Raw genomic sequence first — 15,590 nt, forward strand, 5'->3', positions numbered from 1 at the left:
ACGAGACGCACAGAAAAACGTCACATTGTTATTTTACCGTTGTTGTGTTATTGTTATATTTACGTCAAGTCGTCGTCGTCCCCCGCCCGAACCTCTGCGACAGAACTCCCCCCCTCACCGACGCCGGGACCCGGGCACCATCGGAACCGACCAATCGCGTACCGAGCGTCCGGGGCAGGAGGTATATACGTGCGCGCGGCGCGTAACGAGACCGACGGACAGGAATGTGCGCGCCGGACTGTCGCGGTCGCGCGCGACAAATGCGCGCCGCCGGAGCCGCGCGCTCGGACGACACGTATTATTATTTATATTATATTATTGTGGAAAAAATAAACTCTGAGAGACGTGCGGCGGCCGCGTTCTCGCCGGAGTGAGAGCGAGCCGGTTGTGCCCCTCGGGGACCGGTCGATTAATCAACCGCCGCGCCGCCGCCGCCGTGCGTGGAGTGCGGCTCGCGCGCGCGCGACGACCCCGTTTGTTGTTTTGTCTCCGCGCCCGGTCGACGACGGCGTCGGCTGATATTTTATTATATTGTTACGGTGCGCGCACGCTTGCGCCCAGAGAAGACCGGCGAACATTATCGGTCTCACAAAAAATTTAAAATTTCGTAATCATTATCGTTATTAAAATATTAGCTGATGTACCAATATATACCTATAGCAAAGCTAACTAGCCCATAGGTCACCTATATTAACGCGTACAGTAAACAGTTACCAGTTATACCAACATGTCATATAATTATTATTATATATGACCGCGCGGCCTACATGCAACTGAGAAAATAAATAGGTTTAAGACCACCGTATAAAACTCGGGTTCGAGACTTGAAACATTTACTTATAAATTCTTCGACTTGACTTAAAATACAGCAGTGTTTTGGAAATGTATATTTATGTTTTTTTGTACCTATACCGTAACTGTTTTCAAGTATATGTGAAATATTTTGAATGTGCTTATTTTCGCTTATAATATCGGAGATTTTTACTAGTTGTCATGTTTTCTTTTTTCGTATATTTTCAACATTAAAAAGACGACGACCTTAAATAACTATTAACAAAAATTAATTTATTGTATAATATAATATAGTCTTGGAAAAATATTATCAGAAATTCAGAACCGACACAATATTCTAGTACCTTGAACATTTAAGAAAAACAGAAAAACGGAAGATTTTGAGGAGAGACACTATTTATTTATTTTTGAATTTTTAGTGTTTTGTTTGATTTAACGTTTTTTAAATTCTTATTAATTTAGTGGTTAATTTAATTATACGAGTTACAATTTTTAAGTGCTTTAAGTCTCCAACCCTGCGGACTAGTTAATATATTATTTACATATGCAGATGGCGCGGTGTGGGGACATAATATTTCCAGGCGAGAAAACACTAAATCTGGTCGGAAAATATAACACGGGCCTAACGACAATAGGTACTACACGTTTGGGTAACGGTGTTTTATTTTTGAATATCGCATGTTTCCTGTATAGAGATGCCTGCAGTATATTACCGCGGGCGACGGTGTAGTTGAACACATTGTTTAAGTACAAAACGTTTAAAAAAATGTTTATTTGGTTTACCAGCTGTATGTACGGCGTAAATCGCAGCGATTTTTATCGGATTGTCAAATCGGTTTTTGTAAAACCGCGTAGGTACCAACTATATAATTATAAATAATACTCTCGTACACCTGTAGTAAATATACCAACATATAGTACATAATATATTATTATGTATTATATAATAATATATTCTCTGCAGCAGATCGACTCATAGGTATACTCCAAAAGACGCTAAACACAACGATTACAACCGTGTTAATAACATTAATATGTGTAGTTGTTTTTTCGTCTATAAAAATCGCTCTAGTATATACGAGTTCTATAGTATTTTCGCCGCGGGCCCGGCCGCCGGAATAAGAAAAAACCGATGGCGATACCTTCGCCGCTGAAGCAGTGATAATATGGCCGGTGGTTTGAGTATATTTATAGTTATATAGGTACACATTTATACACTGCACATACATATTATACGAATTTAAACGCGTCTATATAATATTATATCTATATGTACAGACGCTGAATGAGCGTTTTATTTTATTTTTTAGAACGTTTCGCAGAGTATATATTGTATATTATATTATACATAAAGACGGGTTAGCCCGTTATATATTTAGTTGTAGGTAGGAACGTAATACCTATATTATATACCTATCCATGAGAAGTCTCATAGTATATATATTATATATATATATATAACCATCATGCCGCGCGTTATTATTATTCAGGACTCGAGCCAAGAACGGCGTGTGTATATGTTATATAGAATGAAAAAAGTGTTGTTTTTTATTTATTTTTTATATAATAAACGTCTGTGGTAGACCAATCCTGGTCCGGAGCAAACGTCTCCCGATCGATGACTACGTTATAATAATACACGATATAGGTATAATATTGACAATATTGTACGTAATAATAAGTGTACCGACCCTGGCACCCTGCAAGCAATAATTATCCATATGGGCTGTACAACAAGAAAAGTGCATATCAATGAAAATGCAATATTTTAATCTGTCGGGACGTCCGCTCGGTGGAAGTTATAAATATCGTATTGTTTTGTACTTGCATACAGACTATAGAAGCTTGCAAGTGTACCTTATATATATTTATTTCATTATTATTTTAATTCGGAGCGACACGCGGATCGATCACGACGAAATTAGTTCCGCCGCCGGACGGTATATATAATATACGTATTATATACGCGTGTGATGTACATATACATATAGATGTAGGTACTTATTATAAAATATATATTATATTATATACGCGCACTGCACAAAACGAGCCGTGTATTTATCTGTAATTTACAAGTGAAAAAAAAAGGATGTAATATAATGTGACAGATCCTTATCGCGAGTACACTTTTTCATATTTTTATTATTATCGGGTAAGAGCCAATTTTATAATGAGAACCCCGTGCTGCACGGTATCCGGTGCGAGCATGCAGGCCTGACCGGAAAGAGTGGAAGAACATTGCATTGCGTTTCACCTACATGTCATTTGTAAACCTACAAACACGGGAGCCGGGGAAAATTAGTTATTATGATATATAAACATAATATTTCTAGTCGTGTTTGCAGTGCTTGTATAATAATATATAGTTGCTATTATATATGGGTAGTGGGTACCTACAGTGCAGGTGACGTTATTTCCACGCATTATAGGAAAATCTGTCTTAACAGAACCAGACTTAAGTGATGAAACTTTTAATATAGTGTCTGAGAGTGGCCTACGAATGATGGTCAAGTCCGGTCCAGCGCCACACTGACCGACACCATCACCTGCAATGCGTATATATTATTATACATATTATGGGTTTAACATAATAATATGATATTTTGGTTCACTGCTGTGTTTAAACGCGTTTCACGTTTGTGCTGTACACGAAATGTGATATTTATCCTTTTCGGTCGACCATATAGGTGTACGCGTCGCGTATATTATAATGTACCAAACATAGTAATAACGACTCGCGGTACGTATATAGGTACCTATAGGTTACCTAACCTACGTGTATAATATGTTTATATACAGGTATGTCCAGGGATAATTCTACGGTCCGAACGCAGTTCTTACCGGATTCTCGGTTTATGCTTACAAATTACCGATTCCGCGGTGGTAAAATAACACACACACTGTGCTGAGGCGGCGGCAGCGGCGGCGGCGGAGGAGGCGAAAACAAAATTTAATACGTGTAATAATAGTATCGACGGGGTAGGATATACGAAACGAGAACGACCTCTGAATCTGGAAATTACAAAGCGATCGCGAGCCGTTAATTATGCCTGCGGAGCGGTTTTAATGAAACGCTGCAGCGGACGAGCGTTATACATAATATTGATATAATAACGTAGCACGGCCACCGAGGAGGAGTGACGGCTCACCTATAATATACATGAGGAATATAGCTGGTAATGTTCTAAAAACGGTGTTTGTCGAACACGACGAGGGGCGAACTGCAGAAGAAAAAACATCACTAAATCATATATACGTACAGATAGAGTTTTGGAAACGAAATTTCGGTGTGTATATAAAGGTGGGTTATAGATAGGTATATGTATATATATATATATACAATTTAGTGGGACTTCGATGATCGGGTGTCCTTAGAAAAAACACAAAACAGCGCTCTGCACATATCATAATCATACTTATAATATTATACATCACGTCGTGTACATCACACAATGGTGCAACAGCAGTACCTATATATACCTAAATAATATACATAACGCGTATAATATTATATTATTATAATAATACATTATATTGTTATTATACAGCACGCATATATTATTATTATTATTTTCTCTCGGTCGTTTTTTCGTCGTGTTTTTCACTATTATTGCGGGTTAATGATAGCCGCATATGTATTATAACGACCGACTGTAGACTTGCGTGTGTTTGTGTGTAGTGGTGGTCAGCCAAGTGTAAAGAGTCAGCGCCATCAAAAGAGTATATAAGGTACCTATACTGCAGTGTGCTATCTCGTCCATGACTATGTGCCACCATAAAATATAAATCCTTGACGGCGGCGGCAAAGTGTTTTCCACGGGCGGCGTGTGCGTGCGTGCGTGGAAAACGACAACGCGGTCGTGGTATATAATAATAATATAGATACCTATATAGTGTAATATTTAAGGCTGTGTACATCATCGCCGTCCGAAGTCCGGCGAGACTCTATGTAAATAATATATATAAACCTAGCTGGTATATAGAAGCAGTGTATCTGCGGTGTGTCCATATACTATATATACAACAAAATGTACGCGTTTGCCGGAGCAAATATATTACAGTGTTTCACTTTCTACACTTGAAAATTACTCAATGTCCGGTTAATATATATTATATTAATTAATAATTAATGAGAGGGCCGTTAAATCGTATACCGCGGCGCATAGACAACGCGAAGCACGTTATGTGTATATACCTACGTATTATATATATTATATACATATAAGATATATCTATGTGCGCATTATTTCGATATTAAACATACATAGACGGGAGCAGGTTTATGCATATTATGCCGGACTATTGCACGAGGCTATTATTGTTGTTTTATCCAAAGAAATATAGAACGACCGATGTAGCAATAATAATAATATATCATACCAATAGGTACGTGTTCAACGGACGACTGTACCTATAGTACACGTCGAATAGAAATATTCCTAAGCATAATAATTATTGTATAGCGTAGTTGCAGCGTCGTCGGCCTGATGGGAGGAATATGACGAGGGAGTAGGACTGAAGGGTTGGGCAACGCGAGCGCCGCTGAACGGGTGAAATTTCATAACCGTAAAATATATTATATTTTTGCAGTTTTCCAGTTCCATATCTAAATATTAAGTAGTTTTCGAAACGTATTTTGGCACCTATCTAATATAATATTATTACAACCACGTCGTTCTGAATGGCTTATGTATATAGGTACTTATGTATATTTATATAAGTTGGATAATGCCTTTGGTTATATAATATTATGTATTGTATATTTTATAGTTTGAGCATTACGTAAAACGAAGAAAAAAAAATACTATTTTGATACTTTGAGTGTATAATATAATAGCTGTGAAAATATTTATAACTTAAAATTGATGTATATATAGCTATATAGCTTTTATAGCTATCTATTATTATAGATTAAAATGATTGTATTAAAAATTAATTTGAAGTAGTATAAACAACCATTGCTGTGTAATGAAAACTAAGACAATTTTTAATGTACATTTAAGTGTTTTGGGAAAAAAGTAGACTTAATATATTATAATATGCGCATTATAAGCCATCGTACATATTATACCATCTACAGGTCGGACCGATCAAATGCGCGAATCGCAATAAAAATAATAAGTGCAGCTTTACTGTTATAGCCGAGACTCGATAAAAACGGACATATATTAGGGGACAGGTCTGTACCATATTATAAGCCTATTATAAAATATTATTAGATTAACCACTGGGACAGTTTAACAGCAATTACCGCGTACTGCGTTGATCAGATAAATCAGAAACCGAAAAACGATTGAAGCATTGATTAGATAGCATCTATCTGAAACTGCAGTTTTTGTTACAATTATAATAACTATATTATAGTCTTAGCTATTTTTCGGAAAGCGTATGCAATGAACGTCCGTGGGAAAAACTCTGTATGTCCCCTGCAAAGCGCACATTCTTCCCTCTGACATTAAAAGAAAAGTGTTTTTATTGAAATCGTAGGGGGGAAAGAAAAAAGAAAAATCACCGATATTTTATCAGGTACACTAATTAAACGTGGAAATATCAATTTTTCCAGTGCGATATTATCACTAAGTACAGTGGTTGACAGGACTAACCGTGCGATGACGTCGGCGGAGGCGGCGCGAACGGCGAGTGGATCTGCTGGTGATAGTAGCGGGCGGTGACGGTGAGCGAGTCGCGGTGATACGGCGCCGCAGCAGCGGCCGTGGCAGCCGCCGCCGCTCGGTGATGATGGTAGTCCCTGGCCGCGGGGTGAGCGTCCAGCGCGCTTACGTGGTGATGGGCGAAGAACGAGTTCATGTGGTCCGACATGTTGTCGGCCACCAATGGTTCGTCTCGGCACGACGACGACGACCCGGCCGGCGTCTCGTACCAGCTCCGGTGATGCGGGTGATGGTGGTGGTGATGATGAGCACCGGCACCGCCGACCACTTCCATGCCGGCAGCCATTTCCATGCCGCTATAGAGCGCTCGCGCGGCTGTGACACGCTGTAAAATCAAAAGATAACAAAATCAATTTTATTTTATTTGCGACATTGCAATAGTCAAATAAACACCCTAAAATGTAATACCCAGTCGGTGGACCTGTAATCCGACATACCTATAATCGTTATAATACTTTGTGTGACAAAAACCCGTCGAAACGCTATTCTGCAAACTGATCTAGAGTTCTCGAAGAAAATTATAATATTTTTCTCGTTAATTTCCCATACGGTTTTTGAAGTTCGATTCCAATAGTGGTTCGTACCCAGAAGTCTAATTTTAGCTTTTATTAATATTCTGTTTCATTTCGTCGAAATGCGTCGAAGAATTTCAGAAAAATAATTGATAATATCGGATATCCCAACCAAAACACACTGATGGCAAAAGTGAAACTAATTTTCAGAAACGTAAAATAAAGTTTCATAACTTAATAAATGCTTAATATTTATAATATCAATAACATTATCGACGACATATTCAAAAGCAGAGACGCCCTGCAGTCTTATGGACTCTCGGGAGAGCATAGTAAAATATCTTGAAAAAAAGTGGAATATTAGAATAATATGCGTGCACCCGACCATCGGATGGACTCACACACCTACGCATTGGTAATAATATTACAAAAATATCTAAATAATTATTTATGAAAACGAAAATATGCTAATCGAATATGCACGCGTTTTACCAAAAATTACCGGAAATTCGGTGGTTTACTGACACAGGAACGGCGGTGGATCGTAAAATTTAGCTTTCCCTACAAATTTCTACATGCACATACGTGTAGAAAAATAATAATAATAATAATAATGACTAACACGCGTTTTTATTATACCTATTTACACGCGATTTAAAATTTAAAACGGCCGTTCCATTTACGCGCTCGCGGTTATCCATATAGTATAGTATAGTTAACTATTACAGTATCTTAACGAGATCAGCTGATAACGTAATTATTACAATTAACCGCGACCAGTGGAGTTCGTTGTAATTATAATTTTCATTTTCGTATTGGCTTAGGTATAGGTGCGCGCTTATACCTATACACTCTGCCCCCAAAGCTCTGCACAGGACGTGTTCAACGCCTCGCTCGACCGAAGACTGCGCACGCGTAAAGGAAAGTGTTTTTTTAGCAATAAATTGATGGTAAAATATAATATATATAATATTATTATCTGGGTACCTTCGTATAAATTGGCGTTTTTACTTTTCACCGGTATAATATAGAACATAGGAGTATATTGCAGACGAATTATAACGATCATGGCGGTCATAAACGTGCGACGATTTTCACGTGTTTGCCCGCGGGCATTTTTTAAAAAGTGCGAAAAGCTAGATCTCCAACGAATAAAACGTACACCACTACCATAGTTACAGTGCCTCCAACATAATCTGTAGTATAAACAGGCAGTCATTTAAATTGTATACGAATCCGTCAAAGTCCTACATAGACTTCAGTGGTTCTACAATAATATTAACAGCGTACCGCTGTTGGTACGCAGAAGGCTACTAGTTGATAGGCCGTGGTGATGCGGTATTACGGGAAATCAATAGAATATTATAGTTTTACTTGTCTAAACGTGTGTGTAACGGATTTATTATTATATTGTGTCTTGTGTAAGTATACCTAACCTATATACCAAATATTTCGTAAATGTACCAACATTATTATTTCATAAATGTTAAATAGGTAGGTATATATTGCAATTTTGAACAGTTCCATGTTTAGTCATTAGTGGTACACTTCGCGATCAATAAAACACACAATAGTGGTATGTAAAACAAACATTTTGAATCTCTCTGCCTCATAGATAATAACATTTCACCCACGCGCAAATCCGGGCTTATATATAATTTTGCTTCACCACGTCCGAGGGTCATATTATACGTCCCGTTTATACCATATTATATTATATTATATAATATACGATGCGCATGTTATACACCTTGTGCTAATAATAGCTGCTGTGAAGTAAATTAACTTGTACGTGAAATTACGTAAATCGCATTTATTTATTATATTATGCGCCTATATAGGTATATAATATTATAATATTATTATAAGTGTGTGTACCTATGTAAGTTTGCGTGTGTGAGTGTGTACCTGCGAACACTAGAACATTAATCATTGCGCGTGTTTGGAATTCAAGGTGCCCATTGTTCGATGGGAAAACAGTGGGAAAGACGATAAAACACACGATTTTCAACACAAGAAAAAAAATAATAATAATAATAATAAAAAATTCGCCGCTACGTATTTTAATTGGAAAACAACAGGCGCCCGAACGTTGACAATGATGAGAGCACGTACATAATATAATATACCTAATAATAATAATAATAGTAATAATAATACTAAATGCGTCGCTGCAGTATAGGTAGGTACTTATATTATATTATTATCATTATATTTGTACGATAATAGGTGCTGTACGATTACTAACTACAGCACCTATAAAATACAAATAATATTATATTATATATTATGTTTGCCGATAAAATTATTTGAAAAACCTATCTAGTTAGCCGCATGACCGTATAATAATTTCGATTTCAGGTCTACATATTGTAATATAATAATTTTGCTATTCTAATTATCATCAAACAAGATCGTGCCCAAACTTTCGACCATGCTTAATTCATAATATAGGTAGGTACGTATTGGGTCTAACTATATAATAATATGTACAAGAGAAAATTGTTTTCTATCGTTATCGTTATTGCTGCGCGTTGTTATATTAAAAGCAATAACGTACTGTGTAAATATAATATAGGTAGGTACCTATGTATAAAATAATATATAGGTACAAGTATAATAGGTACACGACGATACCGCGGTATACAAGTGCGCAATTGTTAGCGAATTATATATTATATCGCTGGGCTCACATTTTTACATAATACAAACACTTGGGAATATATATAATAGATCGTAATAATATTATAGTAGTGTATAGTAGGTACATATTATATCTACCTACCCACCTACCTATGTGCACTAGGGGGGCTGCTGCAGATATTCATATAGTCCGAAATAAAAATAAATAGGCATATAGGTATAACCCAAGGGGTATAATATAAGATAAACCTGATCGGAACAAAGATATTGCGGATATTTATGGAGGTCTTTTGCAATTTATTCTAAATACCGTATACAGCGTGCACGCTAAGTGGGCTAATCTTCTTTCCACATAAGGACAGACACCTGTAGCCACTATTGTTGGGGACACTCTGCGTATTATATTATATTATTATATACAAGCTGCAGCAGTTGTACTCCTACGATGCTGCATTTATACATACATATTAATATTATATATATTATATAGGTAATTGGCTGCTGATGCTGCTGCACCCCGAACACATGTACTCACTACCTACTTATATACATACATATATATAGGTTATATTATATAGGTAGGTACTCGCGGAGATTTGCCATATAATATTATGTGGATGTCACCAATAAACAGTTGTTATGACGTAGGGGGCAAGCTATTATATACATGAAAAGCATCGACGCTACATGGGGCAAATACTTATTATATTATACACGGTTGTTGGTTATATACTTATATATATAAATATAAGTGTGTGTGTTAGTGTGTGTAGTATATGATATTGCATAAAATGTATTATACAGAGTTTAATTTTTAGGGACCACCGCTGTGAATTTTGATACGAGTAAATATATATATTGTATAGGTAGGTACGATTGGTACAATCTGTATAATATGCATTATATTATATATATATATATATATATATATAAATATGTAAAGACTATAAAAAGTGTAAACGTTTACAACAAAAGCCGTTCGATAGAAAGAAAAAAAAACCTATATCTATAAATTTTAATTCGACAAACATATTATTATTAGACGCGTATGGTATAGCTCATTTGAATAAAGTTCGATTCTAGATTTATAACAAATATTACGAATGATGTAGAAGTTATCCTCTTTCGTGTTTCGAAAGAAACATATAAGTATTTTTAATTAAATATGTAAGTACTATACATTTATCCCTTTACCATAATCAAATGGGAATTTATATTATGGCAATTATATACAATCAGATATGTAATTATATTTGTACTTTTAAATTGGTAGGTATACGAGATATATAACTATATCTTACATACAATAGTATAATCTCATAAAATAAATAAATAGATTTTAAAAAGTTGGTAGGTATATTAAATTACAATATTATTAGTAAAATTCTGAATGGGCGTGTGCTTACGAAATTCAAATTTGAATGATTAATTATAATAATTTTTATAATTTTATTCAGCAAAATAATTATGACGTATCTTATATTGTTATTTTTAAAGTTAATATTAAGATGATCCCATTAAAATTATTATTACTGTATACCTACAGCTGACCTTCCGGGTCTTACCTAGACTAGTTTTGAAATTTACGAATTTTAAACAATTTAATTTAAATGTAAGTAATACCTACAACAATAATATTATTGAATACCTATTGAATGCTAAATAATTCAAAAATATTTGATATAACCTTAGGAACATATACCGAATTTCGTTCATTTTGTGTTCTGTTTTATAATTTAAAAGTACAGCAAGATGTTAAATTATATTTTAGATGCTATAAAAAAAATTCATGAAAACATGCGTGCGTATTGGAAGTTTTTATTTAATCAAAAAATGTACGTTTTACAGGTATTAATTTATTTAAGTATTTCTAAATCACCTTAAACATTAAACAAAGTGCATTATTACACGAATTTAAAATACTACTACAATATAATATTATTATATAATTATATTTTGATTAATTCAACTCTCAAGTTGTAGTTACTTGAACTAGTGTATGTACTTATATTATATTATTATTATATTTTGTTATATTTTTATATTGTTTTTTTTCTGTATGAAATTGGCGCTTTGTTGCTTAACGTTTTTTTTTAACTAACTGTTTTAAGTAGGTACGTTTACTGCAAGTTGTATTGTTTATATACAAGTGCACTCACAATAGAACAACGCAACACCAAATTATAATTTAGGCATACCTAGGCTTATTATTTATTTGTTGTATTTTAATAAAAATTAATAATGACCTTAAAACGGCAGTTAATTAGTTCATTCAAATTGAATAGGTACCTATATATAGTATTTTTGTATCCGTTCACTTATTATATTATTATAATAATTGGATGATCAAAACTTATTTTCCAATGCAAGAAAACGCATCTTGAAAATGAAATAAAGTTGTATGATATATAACAATTGAAAACTGATATTTATATATTTTTAATTATTTAAAAAATTATAATATGAAATTGATTATAATTTATAAGTGTAAGAGATACATATTATATTATGATAATATCTGGTGTACAACTAAACGTTTAATTTTATTCTAAGTTCTAATTAATCTAATTTTTGTGTGTTAAATATTAGAGTATGTAGGTGTACCCACTATTATTGTAATTATAACTGTTTGGTAAATTTAAATTTAAATTATGTTTAAATATAATAATTACGAGTATGTAAACGTATGTAACGCCAATTATAAGTAGGCACTATCATATTATTATACTTTCCTTTAAAAATGAATGATGTCTAATAAGTAATACTCAATTTTAGTATACTATAATATATCATATTTTCTTTTTTTAATTTTATGCATTATGAATTTCTGTATTTAAAATTAAAATCGCGTTGAATATTTTCTTATGGAAATTATTGTGTATAAAAATGATATAATAAAATTGAGTAAGTACCTACTTATACCTATTATAGATATGTTTGTTTAATGCAATTTTATAGATATATATAACTAACGTTTTATTCACAAACATTATTCGAAGAGGTAACATTTAAGTAAATATATATATATTAGGAACTTGAGAAAAATATTTGAATTGCAATCGTTGTGTGTAAAAAAATAAAAAATTGATAGCAAAAATATTATTAAAATATATACTATAATATTATGCATAGTAAATTATATTCTACCTAATTATATCTGAGAATATATTTTATTATAATTTCACAACTAATAATTAATATATTATACTCGCACTATATTAAGTTAGAGGTTTTGTTAAAATAATACCTATATTTTGCCTGTCTGCAGCTAAGTCAATAATGTACAAATGTGTCATAATCAGAGTCATAATAGACTTGTTAAACTACACCTATGTCTTATGTGACATATAAATTGACTATGTATACAGACAATTAATATTATTTTCTAATAATGATAAGCGTGAAGTATACCAAGGAATTTATTGTGAAAAATATGTTTGACAATTCTTGTAAAATAATATTAAAAAATGTTTCTTAGGTACCTATACAAATATTATATCATGCGCGAGACTGACAAAATAAAAGATTTACTGAAAAAAAAGGCGAAATCGATAAATCTGTTTCTAAGTATAACAAAATACAACACTGTACCTACCTATACCTATAGGTATAGTTATGATTTAAAAAAATTCTTATTCGCAACGCGCTAGCGATTATGTAGGTTGACTGATTGATTTGGTATAGTTTGGTACATAGCTATATCATACCACCCAAGTACCTATATAATATATCATTTTTTAAAATACAAGGAGAGTAAAAGAGCCAAAAAAACGTTTTTTTTTTTTTAATTTAAAAAATCGAATAAAAAACATAATAGGGTGTTTGGTCCGCAGTATCTATACTATTATAACTTTTTTAGGATAAAAGTGAACTTTATTCGACCTTATGTTTAATCATAGGCTACTTATACAATACCTATATGCGATGCCGAAAACGAAGTTATATTATAATTTTTTAAACTTACATTTCACGTTTAGTACAGTAAGTACGTATCCTAGCAGTCGGCGATCTGATGTATAAACTTCATGACGCGATAACACTGAAGCGAGTTAAGTCGATCGCGGATAACATGCGCATGAAAACCAATATCACTTAAGGAGAAAAATCCGCGGAAAAAAGTTTTTCAACCGAAAACCGCGTTGGCGACGACGATGAAAACAAACCGCACAAGCGCGTTACTATTGCGTAACTGCTACAGACGGCGCGGCGCGCGCGGAATCGATAAATACGCGACGGACCGCGAGCGACGAAATGATCGGAAAATTTACTCCGCTCGAACACCGGTGAAATCTGCAATAGGATAATATTTTGTTCTACCGGAGACGATGTCCGCGTAAACGGCGATGACCAGCTCGCGCGGGCAATGTTATAAATATCGGTACGTAATAATATTATAATATTAATATCGTTGTCGCCGTGCGAGACGGTTGCAATAACGATATTGATAATACAATTAAATTGTATTAATATTACTGCGGTGAACCGATGTCGAGAGAGCGCGGACGGGCGACGACGACGACGGAACGGATAAAAAATTTCTCACATACTACACGATCGCAACCGGTGTCGAACATTGAACTGAACGGCGCGGCGTCGTGCGGCTCGTCCGTGCCCACGGCCCGTCGCGGATCCTACACCCCCACTCTTGGCGCGCGACGCCGGCCGGGCGCCCGAGCCCCGCCCGCGTCGCGACGCCCCCCTGATCGCCCATTGGCCGAGCTGCCGAAACGGTCCGGCGGAGAGGCAGGCCAGAAAAACGGGGGAAACGAAAAAAGAAAAAACCCAAAGAGGAAAACAAAACGAAACGAAAAAAACACACAACACACTCACTGGCGCACTCTCTCGCCCTCTCACCCACCCGCACCCACCCCACACATAACCCCTACGACCCACATCCACCCGCTGCTGCAGGTCCACGCCAAATGTAGCTCTATTATATATATGTACGTATAGGTATATTACCCTATGCTTGGCATATAGAGAAAGAAACGTTATTATTATACAGCGAGCCTTTTTTCGTATACTTATGCTTTTTTTTTCCATTTTTTTACACAACTCCCTAAAAAGCAGAAGACTTGCGCGGTATCTATACTATATACAGATTATATTTATATTATATAATAATATGGGTAGTTACTTATTTTACATTTATATAATATGTATAATGTATATAATATATATATATATATATTATGACATTATGTATGATAGATTATAGGTATAGGTATATTTAAAATACGGAACATGAACCAATTTCTATATACCATTATAGCATGATATTAAACGTGGATTTAAGACAACGGCGTGTTTGCCTTACAATATTATGTAACGAAATAATAGCATTTTGAGAAATCATTATATCATTCATTATTATAGTGATCTACGCAAAATTATATTATACTACAATTTACAACATTTTTTTTTGGTTGGGTATTTATTTAAAAGTTGAATAAGCTATAAATCCATTATAATTTAGGTTAGGTACTTAATATAAACTTGTGTTCCGGAATCAACTATTCGCAGAAATCAAAAAATACAATTTAAACCTAGTGATGAGCAAAATTGGTCTTGGTCTTGCGGTCTCGCAAGACTCTTGCTGCAAGACCAAGACCAAGACCAAGACCAAGATGGTACTGGTCTAGCAAGACCAAGACCAAGATTAGGCTTGCAAGAACAAGACCAAACCAATACCGAAGCTGCAAGACCAAGACCAAAACAAGATCATCACTACAAGACTCTTGCAGTCTTGCAAATTTTTTTTTTCCCCGAAAACACATTCTAGATTCCATTAACTAATAATTTATAACAAAAATAGGTTATAAGAATTTATTTGTATTGTTATGACATTTTATCAGTATTCGAGGAAAAGGCGATTATTGAAAAAAGATTAAAATATATGAGGATTATATTACAAATACATGGGTAGTTTTCATACTAATTAACAATTACTGGAAAATTATTTTAATTTTCC

The 15,590-nt window shown here is 34.4% G+C and overlaps 1 protein-coding gene across 2 annotated transcripts in view; it reads right to left on the reverse strand.

Moving 5' to 3' along the window:
• LOC100159936 (GATA-binding factor C) overlaps positions 1-14,204 on the reverse strand; it is a 60,806-nt gene extending 46,602 nt beyond the window's left edge. For both annotated transcript variants that reach the window (XM_008183331.3, XM_001945258.5), the window contains exons 1-2: positions 13,584-14,204; positions 6,396-6,789 (exon numbers count right to left, since the gene is read on the reverse strand). In XM_008183331.3, coding sequence (XP_008181553.1) covers positions 6,396-6,756 — 361 coding nt within the window. In that variant the 5' untranslated portion in view covers positions 6,757-6,789; positions 13,584-14,204. The remainder of the gene's footprint in view (positions 1-6,395; positions 6,790-13,583) is intronic.
• Between the last annotated feature and the right edge of the window lie 1,386 nt (positions 14,205-15,590).

The sequence above is a fragment of the Acyrthosiphon pisum genome, chromosome A1 (assembly GCF_005508785.2).
Source record: "Acyrthosiphon pisum isolate AL4f chromosome A1, pea_aphid_22Mar2018_4r6ur, whole genome shotgun sequence".
Lineage (NCBI taxonomy): Eukaryota > Metazoa > Arthropoda > Insecta > Hemiptera > Aphididae > Acyrthosiphon > Acyrthosiphon pisum.